This window comes from Nematolebias whitei, chromosome 6, assembly GCF_014905685.2.
Source record: "Nematolebias whitei isolate Nwh7 chromosome 6, NemWhi1, whole genome shotgun sequence".
NCBI classification, from domain to species: Eukaryota; Metazoa; Chordata; class Actinopteri; order Cyprinodontiformes; family Rivulidae; genus Nematolebias; species Nematolebias whitei.
Genome location: NC_056503.1, coordinates 41,296,820 through 41,314,026, shown reverse-complemented (window position 1 = coordinate 41,314,026; position 17,207 = coordinate 41,296,820). Strand labels below are relative to the sequence as shown.

At 41.0% G+C, this 17,207-nt stretch overlaps 1 protein-coding gene across 1 annotated transcript in view; it reads right to left on the bottom strand.

Moving 5' to 3' along the window:
• Positions 1-17,207, bottom strand: part of gbe1b (glucan (1,4-alpha-), branching enzyme 1b) — a 149,395-nt gene that overhangs the window by 49,439 nt on the left and 82,749 nt on the right. Inside the window, exons 11-12 of the mRNA XM_037677622.1 lie at positions 17,010-17,120; positions 16,759-16,930 (exon numbers count right to left, since the gene is read on the bottom strand). Of these exons, the coding sequence (XP_037533550.1) occupies positions 16,759-16,930; positions 17,010-17,120 (283 nt within the window). The remainder of the gene's footprint in view (positions 1-16,758; positions 16,931-17,009; positions 17,121-17,207) is intronic.

Genomic DNA, 17,207 nt, shown 5'->3' with positions numbered 1-17,207 from the left:
GGGGGGGGGGGGGGGGTCTGAGGGAGGGGACCGGCGGGCCCAGCCTGGGCGTCTTCTTGCCTGGCGGTGGCCGCGGCGTGGTGCTTGGCTGGGGGGCTGGGCTGTGGGGGGCTGTGGCTGGGGTGGGGGCTCTCGTGTGGGGGGCTCTGTGCTGTGGGACTGGGGGGGTCTGGGCTCGCTGGGTGTGTGCCCACACTTGCATAGGGCACTCTCGCTGTGGGTGTTGTTATGGGTGGACTGGTCTTTTGCTTTTTTGGGGTGGGGGGGCGCTCTTGGTCGCTGTGGTGCTCTATCTGTGACTGTTTGGGCACTCCTGGCTGATTATCCCAGTTGGGGTTTGGTGGCCTCTCTGGTTGGGGGGCTGGGTGTTGGGCTGGGAATCGGGTTGGGGTGTCTGGACGGTTTCGGGATGGGTCTGGGTTGCTGGTCCTGGTTCTGGTTGGTCCTCGGGGGCTATGTGCCGGTCCGTGGCCTTGATCCCTGGTGGTGCGGCTGCCACCTCCTCCTGGGTATCTCTGTTAGACCCTCTGTCCCCTGGTGGATCTCGGAGAGTGGGGGTGCCTATTGGGGTCAGCGGGGGAGCTGGTCCCCTGGGGGGGCATTGCCACCTCAGTTCACCTCCCCATCCCGACGTCCTCCTCCGCCCACTCCACCACATCACCACTCAAACAGGGTTTTGGGGTTCAGGTGCACTACTGAGCTACAGGGAGAATCATCCATCTCCGTGGCTGGTGGGGTCCTGGGCCCTAATTTTAATATACAACCTAGACACTCACTTATAACACTCTCACGACACATGCATATATAGGATCTGGAGTGGGCACATGATCGCACTTAGGTGGTGGGATGTACTACCATTTCCACCTCCCAGGACCTGTGCCCACTCTCATATGTAGCATGTAGACATTTAGGGTTCGGGGCGGAGATGAGGGGTGAACGGGCACCGCCTGCTCTCTGGGCAAGAGGTGGGTCTGTGCCGATCGCCACCTCATCCCCCCATTTTAAACGCACTGTATAACAACATGCATCAACACCATATTCGAGTGGGAGGAGGAGGAAGTGGGTCTGTTCATAATTTATTTATGCATATATAGATTATTTTTATTTATTTTTATTTATTTAGTTTTTTTTTTTTTTTTTTCACAAACACCTCCTTTCTCCGTGTGACACTAGGGGTCTGGGATGGAGGGGGAGGGGGGCGCATTGTTGGGGTCTGGGCTGTGGGTGGGCTTTGGGCCTTGGGGGCGGTCAGTGATGGGGCCGGTGCTTCGGTTCCTCCTGGGCTGTTCCGATTCTTTTAATCTAGGTTCCTGGTTGCGATGGCCGGCACTTTGACCGGGGTGGCTGCCGGCTTTCGGCGGGCGGTCGGCTATGGTAGTGAACGTGTGGTCATTGGTGGTGTAGGGTGGTGGTTGGGGGCGTGGCTTCGCCTCATCGGGGCACTGGCTGGTCTTTCTGTGTGGCATTTGCGGTGGGGGTGCTGTTTGTGTGGGGGGGTGCATAGGTGGCGTGCTGGGGCGTCTCCGGGCCTATGGTGCGGGGCTCTTGATGTGGGGGCCGGCCCTCCTCAGCTGCGGCTCCCTGCTGCTCTGCCCTTTGGGCTGGGGCCGGCCTGTGGTCGCTGTCAGGTAGATGGTGCATGCTATCTGTGTGTGCCTGTTGGTTGCTCAGGTTGGGTTTTTGGTGGTACCCCTCTCTTGGATCAATTTGGGCCCCACATTTGGTGTGGGGCCCACTCCCCCCGGTCGTGCCCCCCTTTGGCGGGGGACCCCCTTGCCGCCGGTGCATTGGTGGCTCTCGGTGTCTGGGCTGGGTGGTGGGGTGCACGTCGGTCTGCCCTGGTTGCTGCCTGGCGGGGCCTGGGTGCCCTGGCTCTGTCAGGGCTCTGCCGGGGGGTGGTATGGCCTCGGGGCTTGGGGCTCGGTGTCCATGGCCGGATCTACTTGGGGGGGGCATGGGTCGCCGGCCGGACCTGTGGGCTCGTCGCTGCAGCTTCCTGGAGGCTCTGCATTGTGGTGGCTGGGGTCACCCGGTTCTTTCCTCTGCTCCTCTCTGGGGGGGTGCGGTTCTTCCTGTTGGGAGACTCCTGGGGCTCCGGGCCTGTGGGCCGCTGTGTGTCTGTGGCTCCGGTCCTCCCTATGTTGCCATTGTGTCCTGGGGGACGGGTCTGTGGGCCCCCGCATCCACTATTGGGCATTCTTTTGGAGAAATCTGGTGGTGGCAGGCGTGCTTGCGCGGGTGTTTGGATTCAGGTGCTGTGACAGATGCACGCTAGGTTGGGTAGTGGTGGAAGCTAGATGATTCCTTGTGCAATGTCAAATGTTTCATGGTGATATTGTGGGTGGCATTGTGCTGTGCATGTTGTTTTGTCGTAGTGGTCTCTCGTTTTATCTATTTCTCTTTTATTATTTAATTCTTCTTCTTTCTTCTCTCTTTAAAAAAAAAAAAAAAAAAAAAAAAAAAAAAAAAATAATGAGCAATAAAAAAAACTTAATAAAAACACACCAAATTTTTTCAACCATTAAAACTGGGCCAAAAAAAAAAAAAAAAAAAAAAAAATATTTATTTTAAATATTCATTGCACAGCTGAAAAACCCTTTAATGAAACAGAGGCTTTGAGTACGGAAACACCGTTGCTGCTAAAGCCAGGGATGTTTATAATCTTTTTGTCCTGTTCAATGGATCAACATGGAGTGGACTCACAACTTCCGGCAGTAAAGCTGAGCTCATCCAAGGCTATAGTTTCTAGGGATGCATGATATTATCGGCATGGTATTGGCCGATATTAGCATTAAAAGTTCAATATTGGGCATTGGCCATTCCATCAAAATAACTCACCAAGATAAAAGGTGCTGTTTTTGTATGACACCCCAGTGACAAGGATGCCTGCAGCAGCAGTACAATGTGATGACGTCACGCACGCCTACCTGCTCTTACAGCGGAGAAGAAAATTCAAAATGTCAGTGGTGTAGAAGTTTTTTTTGTTGAGGATGTCGGATTCTGAAGATTTATGGACTACATTGAGCCTCGCTACATCGTCCTCAGTCGGAGATATTTTTCCAACGTAACCTTACCTGAGTTACAAGCCATCATTTCCGATGTCATTGAGAAGCTAATAGCCAATAGCACGATTTGTTGGGTGAGTTTTACCACAGACATTTGGACATCGTGTTAGCCCCGTTAGCATGATTAGTCTTACAGCACAATGGATAGGCAAAAACTTTGAACTTAAAAAAGCTGTCCTTAATGCACAGGAGTGCAGAGGATCCCACACTGCAGGAAGAGCATCCGGCATAAAAACAGTTGCCAAGTCTTCGTGGGAGTTAGTTTGCTGTGGCACTGAGGAAGGGAGCAGCCGCAAAAAAAGAAAAAAGAAAAAGTAAATAAATCAATGATACAGTCTTGGTAAACAGCTGAGCAGTTTACCGGTAATAATTCAGATTCCCTACTAGCTCTGTACTTTTCAGAGACATGATGGGTAAGAATCACACACTCATCCACAAACACTCCTTCAATCAATTTGAAACTACAAATAACCAGACAAGCATGTTCATTCATCCTTTATTTAAACAGGTAAATCCCATTGAGCCTGTTTTCACTGAGAGGAAGTCACACAGGCAAGAACATGCAAACTCTCAAAGAGCCAGCAAAACTGTGGTTTCAACCAGATGTTCTTGCAGTGACATACTGCTGACCATGTTACTACCAACTCAAATGTAAGTAAACCCGCTTTCAATTCTGAGGTTTTAGTCATGAGGAACTAGTTATGGTGGTGAATACAGCCTCACAAGACGAACTTAAAGCTTGCTGGTCAGCTACATCAAGAAAAGAAAAACCCATCGACAGGTAAATGGACTAGCACAGCCCGTCTTCGTAAAATGCAAATTTTTTGCTGGGAAAACCTGCATTCTGGCATCCACACAAATGTTACTTTGACATTTGTCACCTGCCTTGACATTTCTGCAGACCAGTCACACCTCCCACACAGCAACAGCACTTTGCTACAACTGCAGCCTCCTTCAACAGATCATCACTGGGTTCAACAAAAACCTTTCAGGAATGCTGAGAGAACGTGGAAAAGTCTTGGATATTCACATGAACTTCGGACTCCCCAAGTTTCATTCTGATAGGATTTGATCAGTATCCAGAAAGTCCAACATAATGGTTATAGACCAAAAACTTCTCAAGGTCAGAAATATTGATCGTCCCTGTACTTAGTTCAATACATCATCATCATCAGATGTTCTTTGTGTCCCATTTATCAATCTTGTTTTTGTAGCACAAAGAAAATCTACATAATTTTTAATGAACAGTAATAATAGTTTGTCCAATCAGTGTGCAATCATTCAACTAAAGAAAAAAAATGGTGAAAATGTACAAGTGTAAAACTTAGAACTGTACACTACGACAACCTCCATGAGAATTAAGAGGTTAATCAGTCGGATGCGGCTAATTAAATTCACTTGATTAACTGATCCTTAGAACACGTGACCACCTCTAAAAAGAGAATGTTCGCCTCTTTTGCTCATCTGAAGATTTGTTTTAAACACAAACGATAATATTTTACATGAATTTTCTTTTAATTGTCCTTCGATGTGGGGAAAGTTTTCAACCAATAATAGGTCCATCATGCCGGTTGATTTGGTGGTTTAACTAACAAAAATATTCAATATAGACACAGCATCTTGGTTTTGTTGCTGCATCTGTTAAGCTTTAGCAGGTGAGAAGAAAACTTATTATATCTAGTTTGCCAAATGGCACATGGAAAACTCTGTGGTGAAATGCTTCTTGGCAGCCGACCCTTGTCAAGATGGGTTTTCTTCAACAGTGGCTTTCTCTTTGCTACTCTCCCATAAAGCCCAGATTGGTGGAGAACTTGGGCAACAGTTGTTGCATGCTCAGTCTCTCCCATCTCACCTGCTGAAGCTTGTAACTGCTTCAGAGTGGTCGCACTCACTATTCTCATTCCTGCACGGTCACTCAGTTTGTGAGGACAGTCTGCTCTTGGTAGATTTACACATGTTCCATATTCCTTTCATTTCTTAATAATGGATTTAACAAAACTCCTGGGAGGCCTAAGACCTTGGAAATCATCTTGTATCCATCCCCTGACTTGTACTTTTCATTAATCTGTTCTCAGAGTTGAATTAGGACAGTCACTTTGAATACGTATTCACCTTCTTTAGTCACTTCTTTTACATTACAATATTTTATTTTATTGGTATTTCTCTGTAGAAATGTCATTTCACTTTGACATTATAAAGTGTTTTTTTTAAAATAGATTGTTGTAAAGAAGGCCATTTTATATTGATCACAATTGATATGTGGTAGCAAAAAAGTATACAACATCTAAAGGGGTGAATATTTCACTGTAATTAATAACTGAAAGCGATGCCATGCACTGATTAATCTTAGCCACCTCTGGTACAGTCATTTGGAACAACACTACCGGTAAGTTGTATGGAAATGGCTTCAGTGCAGATAAAGCCGTGACAGGAAAGTCCAAGGTAGTGAAGGGAAATTGTTGCAGGCCAGTGGTACAACGGCCATATCTGTGCTCTGCACGGTATATCAGGAGGTCAAACTGCAACTGCTGCATTTTGGACAGCCCAAGCACAAACGCTGTCTGACTGATTTATCTCACAAATTTTAATCAGCTGGATTTTACTGCAGTCTGCAGAGTCTTTTTGTAAATATATGTCTGGTAACTACTGGCCAGGTCTACAAAATGTTTTGTATGAATTAAAAAAAAAAAAAAAGTTATAGAAAACTTTATCCTGTTTACATCGCCAGCCCACTTGACAACCTTCCCTCAAGAAAAGGAACAGTTTTTTTTGTTGTTGTATTGAATAAACCCAGACAAAGTAAGCATCATATTCAATGGATTCAGGCAGCTCTTACATCTACCATGAAAAGAAGAGTGGCATAATAGAATATTCTCAAACACTGTGCAAGACGCTCCTCTCTTTAAGTTCTACCTAAAGAATGAAATCCATTAATACCTCAGGGAACTTTCTAGAAAAAAAAAAAAATTACACTCAGATGAGGTGTTTCATACATATTTTATTATTTTAGTGCATGTACCATCAGGTTGGCTTGTAAACATCTGCAGTACCTTTGAGCTCCTACATTTCCCAGTTTTACCTCAACATGCCCAAGAGAAGTGGTTTCTCTGAGTTGCATACAGTCAGTGAAGAAGTTCCCATAAAGGCTGTTGTACAACCAGCCTGTAGAAAAAAGGTCATCCACAAGACAAGACTGTGGTACTTTACATACCACTGATGACTCGTCAACCAAGGAGCAAACCACAAATGTATTACACACCTATTCAAGTACTCTATAGAAGCTGTCCAGGTTCTGTCCAGTTGTGGTGTAATTCAGAACATTTCATGTATATTTCATGTATTTCACACTTGTAAAATTATCATAAAATAGGATGTATTATTGAGAATTCTCTATAAAAATTACAACCCCTGCTGGTCAAAACAGATGGTATGGCTTTCCTGCAGCTTGTGCAACTTTATTACTGGTAAAACTCTATCCTTAGTGCCTTTATATTTAGCAGGAGGACTTAAAAGTGAAGAAAAGTTTAATCGGTCCAATGAAACGGTTTACGAACTATAAAAAAAAAATGCATGTTCAAAAAACATATTTAACAAAAAAACTGTGAATGGTGAATTACTTTGCTGAAATTTGTTGAATATGCTGAAACTGAACTGTTACAGGTCAAACAATCTGAAGAAATGCTAAAAAGAGCACAAAAATCTTACAGCTAAATCTAGCAAAAACAACAAACTAAAATTTGCAGTATAGGAGTTGAAAGCTAAAACCAGAAAAAAAAAAAAGCAGAACAATAACTAAATGCTCAAACCAGCAGAATTGTAACCAAACGCTTAAATGAGCTAAATATTAGCTAAAAGTCAAAACTAGATCAAAGCTACAATTATTTAACAGCAGCAAAAAGCTAAACCCAGCAAATTGGAATCTAAAAAGTAAAAAAATGTCAAAGCAGTAACTAAAAGTTAAACTTAACAGAACAGCAGCTAAAACCTAAAAATAGCAACACCGTACGTATAAGCCAAAATGATCAAAACAGTAGCTAAAAGCTATTTAAAAGATAAATGATAACTGTAGTTAAAAGGTAAAAATGAAGCAAGTAAATCATTTTCCCCCAAGGATTTGAAGAGTATGCATTATAAAGAAAAGCATCATTATTACATAAAGTTAAACTATTCAAAAAGTATAAAAGTTAAAAATACCCAAAGCTGAACATTTTAATAGCCATATAATTGAATTAGCCAAAAGTATGCTGAAGTTGAGCATGTATCAGGATATGCTGAAGTTGTTAGTCTAAAAAACATTCTACATGTATATTCATGGTCTCTAGAAGATCAAGCGTTGAGACTTTGGTCATAGTCCATTGACTGTGGTGACATTATTTATATGAACACCCCTACAAGCACCCAGCAGATGTTGGATGTTGTCCATCATGGTGCACTTTCATAACTGTCTGTAATTACCGTACCCACCACTGCACCCTGTATTCACTGGTTAACTGGACATCATTAACTTCACGCAGACTCTCTCACTGGTACATTTTCATCTTTAAATCACTTCTTGGTCTGCTGCCTTCATACATCTCCTCCTACATGTCTCTGCATGAGTGCAGCTACAGCGTGCGCTCTCAGGACATTATTACATGCAGTGTTCCCTCTGTGCGGACTGAACTTGGCAAAAGGGCCTTCTCCTACTCCGCTCCTGTTTCCTGGAATATCTTGCAAAAAAGATCTGAAGCTCTCGACCTTGACTTCAAACATCTGCTAAGTTCCTGACAAAAAAAGAATGCAGACGTTCCTGTTTTTAGTTTTCTACATCGCCTTACAACCTACCTGTTTTTTGTTACATTTTTTTAATACCATTTTATTTTCACTTGCTCTTCTCAATCTGTATGCTTTTTATGATTGTCTACTGTTGTCTATTGTTGTCATCACTCTTGATGAGAATGAGCCCCCGAGGCTCAATGGGATTAACCCATATAAATAAAGGTTGAATGAATATCCATCCATCCATCCATCCATCCATCCATCCATCCATCCATCCATCCATTATATTTTACCCACTTCTTCCATTTTGGGTCGTGGGGGTCGCCGGTGCCCATGTCCAGCAATCACCGTGCGAGGGGCGGGGTACACCCTGGATGGGTCGCAAGTCCATCACAGGGCCACATAGAGACAAACAACCATTCACTCTCTCATTCACACCTAGGGACAATTTAGAGTTACCAATCATCCTAACATGCATGTTTTTGGTCTGTGGGAGGAAACCTGCGCACCCGGAGAAAACCCACGCATGCACGGAGAGAACATGCAAACTCCACCCAGAAAGGCTCCTGGACTGGGATTTGAAGGTTGAATGAATAGTGAGACCATTTTGACCTTTTTATCAACTTCTCTAAAACTCATAGATGAATTGTCCTGTGAGTGTTTGCTATGTGCTCAATGGACCTTTAACAGCACCACTCTCTTTCTGACCTGTTCAGCTTTTGATTTTCCCAACAGTTTCATGATGCAAAACCCAAAAATTCACTAAGGTCACCTGAAAAGGTTTAAGTGTATGTGCCTGTATGATCTGTACAGTATACACCTAAAGCTTTGTGAAGCATTACCATTCATCTGATGATTTGAGCAGCAATTTAATATCATCATATTGCAATAATAGATCATTTGTGTCTTTGCCTCATTATTTATCACAAAAAGCCATATTTTTGTCTGAACTGCTTTTAAGCCATTATGGGCTAGTAAGCACAATTTCATTCTATCAGTTTCTAAAAAAAGATATCCTCCTTTGATTTCCTTTTTCTGGGCCCATTCAGCATTTCTGTCACAGAACAGGTCACTGAAGTGTTCAATAAACGAGTTACCTGTCAGTAATTTTATACAAGCAGGCCTTGGGTTTGTTTGCAACGAGTTGACGTGAACTCTTAAAAGACCAGAACCAAAAGGAAACGCTTGGTATATTTTATATTTTCATTTAGAATGAAACAACTCAAGAAACGGCAAAATATAGAAAAACATGAAGTTATTTCCCTTTGCCGACTTCAATCGTTTCAGCATTATTTGGATGCCATCTACTGACCTGCAGAAACATTTCAGACCACCAGCACACGACTGTTTTTTTAACTATACACAGCAGCCTGATGTGGACTTTTACACTAACGAGTCAGTCCTTTTGTATCCATTTTCTTTCTCACAAAGTATGCTCGATATGGGGGCACCTTCACATGCACATTATGAGATACCAGCACAAATGTATGCACAACTCAAATTAATGCACAAAAACAAAAAAGTTAGAGAAAAAAAAATATCTACAGTATATAAATTCTTGCTAATCCGTGCCCAAGACACAAAGCTGAGATCAAGGTCAGGATTCTGACAAACAGCTCTTAAAATGCTTCACTACATTAAAAGCATAAGTGCACTGGTTTCCGTTTTCAGATGTTGTACTTTCTAAAGTCTAGCTGAGATGATTGGTTCCTTTTGGAAGTTGATTCAGCAACCCATGGAAGCCTCTGACTCTTCCTTTGATTTTAGCTTTAAAGAAATGTCTCCGACACACCTCCATTAGGTAATCATTTCCACTTTCCCTACAATAACACGCCACGGTTCCTTCCATATGCCTGCATTAATCACCATGATAATCACCTTCTTCTGCCTGCCCAGAGCTAAAATACACCAGATAGCAAATTCTGTTCAGGAATAATCTCTGATGGATCCTCACCCTGAAAAATGCAAGAATAAAACTGTCATTAGGACATCACAGGCATTGTTATCTGACATGACACACGGGGGTGTTTTGGTGCGATATGGAAGGATTGTTTAGTGATCATTAAAAGATCATTTTACCCTTGTTACACCTACCGACAGCAAATGGATTTGACAAGAGCGATCTGTATAGTCAGATTTTAAAACCATTTTTAGGCAAGTTGTAGAGGAAACAGTATGCCGCCACATAATTACTGCAGAACACCAAGTCACAGTCGGTTTACGTGGAAGATTTGCGTGATTATTTTTGATTGCCTGACGGTTTTGTTCCTTTCAGAACCTGAGGGTTCATTTCAAACATCCATGATCCAACTGCTTATACTTCTACAAAAAAAGGAGTATATTTAGCGTTTGTATTGTAAGCTCAGCAATATGTAAATATAAAATATGTACTGATAGAAACATAGATGAAAACCACAAACAGTAACGCAACGGTTTGATTTAGGAAATCCTTGTTTTGACTGTTGCCGAAGGAAGAGGCCTGTATCCATGTGTGTTTTTCTACTGCAGTAACAAAATATCTCATGAACAAGCAGACATATTGTATTGAAACTCAGTAAACAATCATTGGGTGTACATCTAAAACTCATTAATATTTGGAGTCAACCCAATTCAAGACGGCTGCCAAAGCTAAGCAACCTTAACAAACATACACAAGGGTATGACTCTGTCGACGTTACAGATATTGAGCTCAGATCTGGTGCGATAGTAACCGAGACCCATCCTCAACACATTCAATTTGTGGTAGCACTTATAAAATGCAATTAATTGGAGAGCTACATATGTTTACACGGGGTAATGTTGGACAGCTTTTCAGCTAGCGCATCCCATTACTTGTCTTCGCCGCCCTGCATCAGTAACCGGCCTGACAGTGACACAGTCCCCTCAGTAATTAGCAGTGCAGGAAGGAGTCAAGGATCAATGTGTTTTCCATTGGAGGGACTGTGGCAAAGGGAGATCAATGAGGGAATCAGACAGGACGGAAGGGCAGGAGTTACTATAAGGTTTTAGATGCCTTGCAAAACGAAAAAGAAGATCCAGACTTGATGTAATGATTCTTTGGACTTTTAGGATTGATTTCATGTTACTAGGTTAATGTGTACACCCACATCCTGTTTGCACTTTAAAAGAAGTGTTAAAGTCAAGTTAGACTGGCACAATAAACCAACCAAACCCACAAACCAGAAAGTAGATTTAGCCCTTTGTGCGAATAGACATTTGAAATGTATAGGAAGTGCTGGCTTCCAAGTCACCGTTCAAGGCTGCATCTTGCATTGTAGTGCTTTGTGAATGCAAAGAGGTGGGAGAAGTTTCCCGTCTGGAGATTTCAGCCGTAAACCTCCAAGGTTATCTCGTCTCTGCGAGCCCTGAAAGTCAGGAAGTGTGAGCACCTTCATTTTGTCCCTGCAGACGAAATGATAAACCTACTGAAGCGTTTCATTAATGCCACGCCACTGGATGCTTCGATGTCATTGACGCTCCAACATCCTTTACTGTATTCATCCAACAGCACCAAAAGCAAGTGCCCCCCACCCCCCACCCGTCCTCTTGTTCTGTAGTGTTTGCTGTTGGTCATGAGTAAATAAATGGGTCTTTCTGGGCTAGGAACTTCAAATTGATTTGCTTGCTCAAACAATTTGCTCTTGCTTAGAACTGGCTAAATGACTCTGTCGCCATTGATCTTATGACATGGCAAGTCATCTCAGATTTAATGTTTTTTTTTTAATATACTTCTCTGTTGCTTACAAAAAGTCCTGATGTTGATGAATTTGTACAAAAAAACGGGGACTTTTTTCAGTTGTTTTTCTGGAAAATAAATCCTCTTATCACAATAGCAGTATGAGTTTAGTCAGCTGGACAGCAATTTCCTAAGAGGAAAAATGGTCCCTGCACTTTGCACCAAACCATTTTTAGGCTCTACAGTATTTGACAAAACTGAAGTGAAGTTATAAGGCCTCTTTGGGCTGCTTCGCAAACTGAAAAAAAAAAGAAGCCAGATTTTAAAGGATGTAGTATTAGTTGTTTTTTTTTAAAAATAGCTTAATTAACCACACTCAATACTTTAAAACCAATAGAGACAGAACAAGTAAAAAGAGAAATGTCATTAAAATTTAAAGAAAAGGTAAGATTTAAAATACAACTCCTCTTAGGAACATTAACGTTTTTAAACAGAGGTAATGGACGGACACAGGGCAGAATAAAAAAAGGGGGTATAACAACTGGACAGGGTAAATGTTCCTTCTTAAGTTGAGCTGAAGTTAGACATGATAAAAGCAGATACAGTATTTTGGGAGAAATCATAAAAATGTATTTTATGTTGGTCTATAAGTGAATATTGGCTTAAAGCACTTTTTTTTTTACTGGTAACCAAATATAGGAATCGTCTTTTTTCCTAATGAAAATTTGATTAGGTCACTAAATAACTCGAAAACATGGTAACAAAAAGACTGACACGCTGTTGTTTTAATTAGACAAAAACAGATTTTTATTTATGACTAAAGTCAAGGTTCTTTATTGTCATTCGATTCACATGTGGTACATGAGGTGGAATAAAAATGTGTACACAGGGTCCCGGTTGCATCCAGCAACAGCAAAAGTATAAATTGTAAAAGAAAAACGGTAATAAGATCTAAGATATGAACTAAGAAATATGCTAAACTAAGAATGCACTAAACATTTAATAATGCAAAAACAATAGGCCGAAAAACAGCAGCACAAACCTGAGTCTGTGTGAGCAGATGAGTACGAATGAATCCAGCAGAATGAAATAAATCAGCAGCATGAGATCAGCAGCACAAATAAACAATCAAAATGGTGATTGCAGTGTTTTTTTGTTTGTTTTGGGTCATTAAGGTGCTTTTGGGTCCAAACGTTTAGTGACCTAAAATTAATCAGGCAAGAAACGAGACGCAAAGTCACCTCTGTGAAGTGTTTTTGTCTTTCAGACCAACCATCTCATGACTAAACTCATTTTTTATGAAACATTTCTTTGCCTTTGATTAACTCACCCACACACAAATAAAAACAAGTTTAATTTACTTGAAAAAGTTTTACGCCTTTTCACATTAGCAGTTACATCTTAACCTTGATTTATTGAACAAGGTTGTTACCTTTTTCAATAATTGACCGGTACGGCAGATTTTTCCAACATTTAGCGTGAAAGTTTGGTTGATACGTTCAATGTACATTAAATGCCGACCATTCCCTGAAGGAACACGTATCACTTACCACCTCCCTTATCAGAAATTTACACAAAAACTAAGCAAACCTTATGTAATTTGTAGTCTGGTGATTTTGTGAAATCTTGTGTGGGTTATAGCCATTTTTGTGTTCCTATAAGGTCAGTTAGCTGGCAGCCCACTTGAATTGGGTCTAAAGGTTATCCAGCTGTAGATGTACTACCACAAACATCCAACCAGTGGATTTTGAATTTTGTTGATGGGACTAAAGAACCCACACAGAGACAGAGGCAAAAGCATAATTGCCTTTTCACCTTAAGCAGCAGGCAAAAAATAAAATAAAAGAATAGCAGCATGAAATGGGTAATTAATGTGAGCAAAATGTACAAATATAAATTCATACTTCAATACTATTTTTTTCCTAACCAGAAAGAGACATTTGAATCAACAAAAAATAGTTACACCAATTTTTTTTAGGACCCTCTCAGGTTGTTTCAAATTCACACATCAGAAACAAGACCCTCCCAAATGGTCTTTACTCAACTAAAAATGAATGTATTTAGTCATCAAAAATGTTAAAAACGCCTCCAGGTTACGCTGACAGTAGGCAGCAAGAGTACAGACACTATTTTTTATTTTTTAACTGAAACCAAGTGGAATAAACAATATTACTGTCAATTCAGCGTTTAAGAAATTGTTTTCTACTCATCATCTCCCCATAATTCCTGAGCTGTAATGACTGGTTGCAAAATGAACACAGCAAAGAAATCTGTGGGGGAGTGAAGGCACCAAGAGTGCAGCAGAAAAGTGCCTTTCAGCTACGCTTTAGCTAGAGAATCAGATATAATTACTATCAACTGTCCTTCAGCTACCCACATGGGGTCAATTCACTGACATTCTAATCATTAAAGCTGTCCAGTTATGACTGTCCGTCGAGAGAAGCGGTTTTGATTGTGCTTATACCCCCCCCCACCCCCCACCCCGCCCGCATTGACTCACTTAGCAGAAATACTTAGAGTAAGACTCGCTGTCATGATGATCACTGAGTGATACTGAGCATCAGGCAGAGACATTTTGATTGTTTAGAGACTGAGTTTGACCAGAGAGCCGAGTCAGCAGGTGGAGCTAAAATGCTGTGGATCCACGTTTACATGGAAACGTGAAGAAACGCGCTCCTTTCAGACGGGGTCAACTTCCCGCTGTACGTAGTTAATGATGACTATTATCACCTCCACTTGAGGCAGAACCTCGACCTGTAGAGAGCAATCCACCCTTTTCTGGTTCAGGACCTCAGATTTGGAGGTTACGCAAAACACTAATAATGTAAAATAATACAGTATATTAAACAGCTAAGATATACGCTAAACGAACGTCCAACGATACGCTAACAGATCTATGATATACACTAAAGGAGGCCTGAGCCTGAAGGCAGCCTAACGTGCATGTTTTTAGACAGCGGGAGGATACCGGAGTACCCGGAGAAAACCCACACAAACACGAGGAGAACATACAAACGGCACACAGAAAGACCTCGGGTTCATACCAGTAATTGGTTCTTCTTGTTGTGAAGCAACGGTGCTAACCACTAATCCATCGTGCTGCCACTGTAAACGTTCTGCATATGTTGAATTGGGTTTTCCACAAGTTGCATTTTTTTTTTTTTGCATATGCAAACACACCTTTGTATATATAATTCTGTTTTCACCACTAGCTCCAACAGAAAACAAAAAACTTTGACATACATGCAAATGACATTACAGAAAAAGGAATACCTACAAAAGTGAAAAAAGATGCCATTAGGGATAACCTTGATGCCAATGAGATATTCATCCTACAGATAGTTTCTGCTTGATGTCTTCACAACAACTTGTTTTACACAGACTGGTTTCCAGTGAAATCCAGGAGAGTGAATGTATTTTTCTATATATTCATTGAACAGTTAGAGAGTTGCTGTCTCTGCCGGAGACAAACGCCTGCCTGAGGGCAAATGGTTAAATTGTGGAATCATTTAAAGTGGATCCCACGATATGGATCTGAATTGATTTTATTTACTTGCATTATTTAAGATAAATAAATAATGCTGCTATTTACTGACCATGATAAATAGTGTAGTATTTTTAATGACACAGGAATTACAGAAGTATGTGGTATTTTTAGACAACAGCACGGCTGAATTAAAGAAATGATGCAGAAAGACTTGAGATGATGCAGAAAATGACTATTTAACTGAACTGTAACTAACTGGCCTGTTAGATTTTTATCTAATTATCAGTGCTATAATTGTAAGTTATATTATTTTACTTATCTTTTTATCTAACTCTAAAAGCAAGATATCACAGCACTATTTCAGCCAATTATTTTGTTACCATTTATTTGTCAGCAAACAGTTTAACATCAGCTGATGGAGGTGACAAATATTTATCTGGTTACAGATAGTTTTCAAGTCTTTTTCCACAATCCAGTAAATATATATACAGATATACAATACAGAGCCGAGATACTAGAGAGATATTACTAGGACATCACAACACTCGGATAAAGAATTAAAAAAGGAAACTGAGTTGGGTCAAGGAGAACTCTACTGTATTAGAGTGTGCAAAGGAAGCAGCCTTACATTAAAAAGGTATGTATTCAGGCATTTTCAGTAATATTTTCTTGAACAGCTTTTATCAGATTCACTGTAGTAAATAAAATAAAATAAAACTTTCCTGCTAGTTCTGTAAACACTTTGACCTGCCTGTGTTGCTGAAGTTCAGAGACTAAGGTCACATGAACAAACAAATGGCCACCAGTCACATATTGCACAGCGTGGTAATGCTCAGACTACATGTTGGAGATGACTCTCAGCTAATACCACACGTCATTTTAAATCGATAACTGTTAAACCGATGGAGTTATAGCCATTTGTGTTTTGGCTATTGTTGATTAGCTCTAGTGGCCATTTTGTATAGTGTTGACTCTAAATCTTAACCAGTTGTAAAAGTGCATCCAGTAATTATTTTCTGAGAGTTTCATTCAAATTGGTCCAGAGTTTCAAGCTAAATTTTGTTAACAGACAAACAGGGTTGATGCCAAATGTTAAAATATAAAATTTCAACAAAAAAAAAAATCTTGTGCAATGTGTAGTGCATGGGGAACTCATTAAAAGGGACTCTCAGCTACCAACACACCAAGTCTGAACCCAGTTTGTATAAAATTGACTAAGGTATAGTCGTTTTTGTGCTGGCTAATGTTGCTTAGCTGTGGTGGTCATCTTGCAGTGGAGTGACTCTAAAATTCAACCAGATGTAGACATACATCCACCGAATGCTTTCTGAAAGTGTTGTAAAAATATGTCCAGTGGCTTACAAGATATTTTGCTAACAGACAAATTCAGTTGTTAAAAATAGTTAATGGAGAAGTTTTAATAAAAAATGTCACACAAACAGGCTATGTCTTTGGAATAACTATCAAATATAATGATTGCAAATTTTAGTTCAATATGTGAAACGAGTGCTAAAGTCAATTAGTTGTGACAGCCATGTTGAATGGGAATGAAAAGGTGTCCATCGAATTATAACTTTCAGAGAGTTTCATTCAAATCCATCCACTGCTTCATGAGATATTTTGCCAACGGTGCAAACAAACAGAAAGAAAAAAACAAACACTGCTTCACCTTTTGGCGATATAAAAATTGCAAATACAGCAATCTCTCAAATTAGATACTTTTTTTTTATCATCTCTAGGTCTAAATCCTTTATGTAACCGTGATGACTCACCCATGAAGTTCAGATAGCCCTCTCCGCCCAGACTGTGAGTGAGGAGGCGGATCATCTTATGCAGCTGCATTCCGCGGTCAATGATAGGCGACATGGGAATCATGGTGCTCATGTTCGTGTACATTTCTTTGTCCATTAGCCAGAAGGCCAGGGTCTTATCGCCAACCAGAGCCTGAAAATGTGTGTGATATTTCATTATGCACGGCAGAGAAAATGCTGACTGTTCGCACTTTCAATGGGTAAAAGCGTACCTGATCATGACTTTCTGCATAAGCTATGCATTTCTCTCCATACCGCCTGTTGGTCAACGTGTAGACAATATTGCCCATGTCCCACTCCTCATCCTTTAACTCCTTCAGGATCTACGAAATGACAGAAAGGGGTTATTGAAAATGGGTATGATAGATGTATAGCTGAGAGATCTATTCAGGTTCTGACTGATGCTTCCA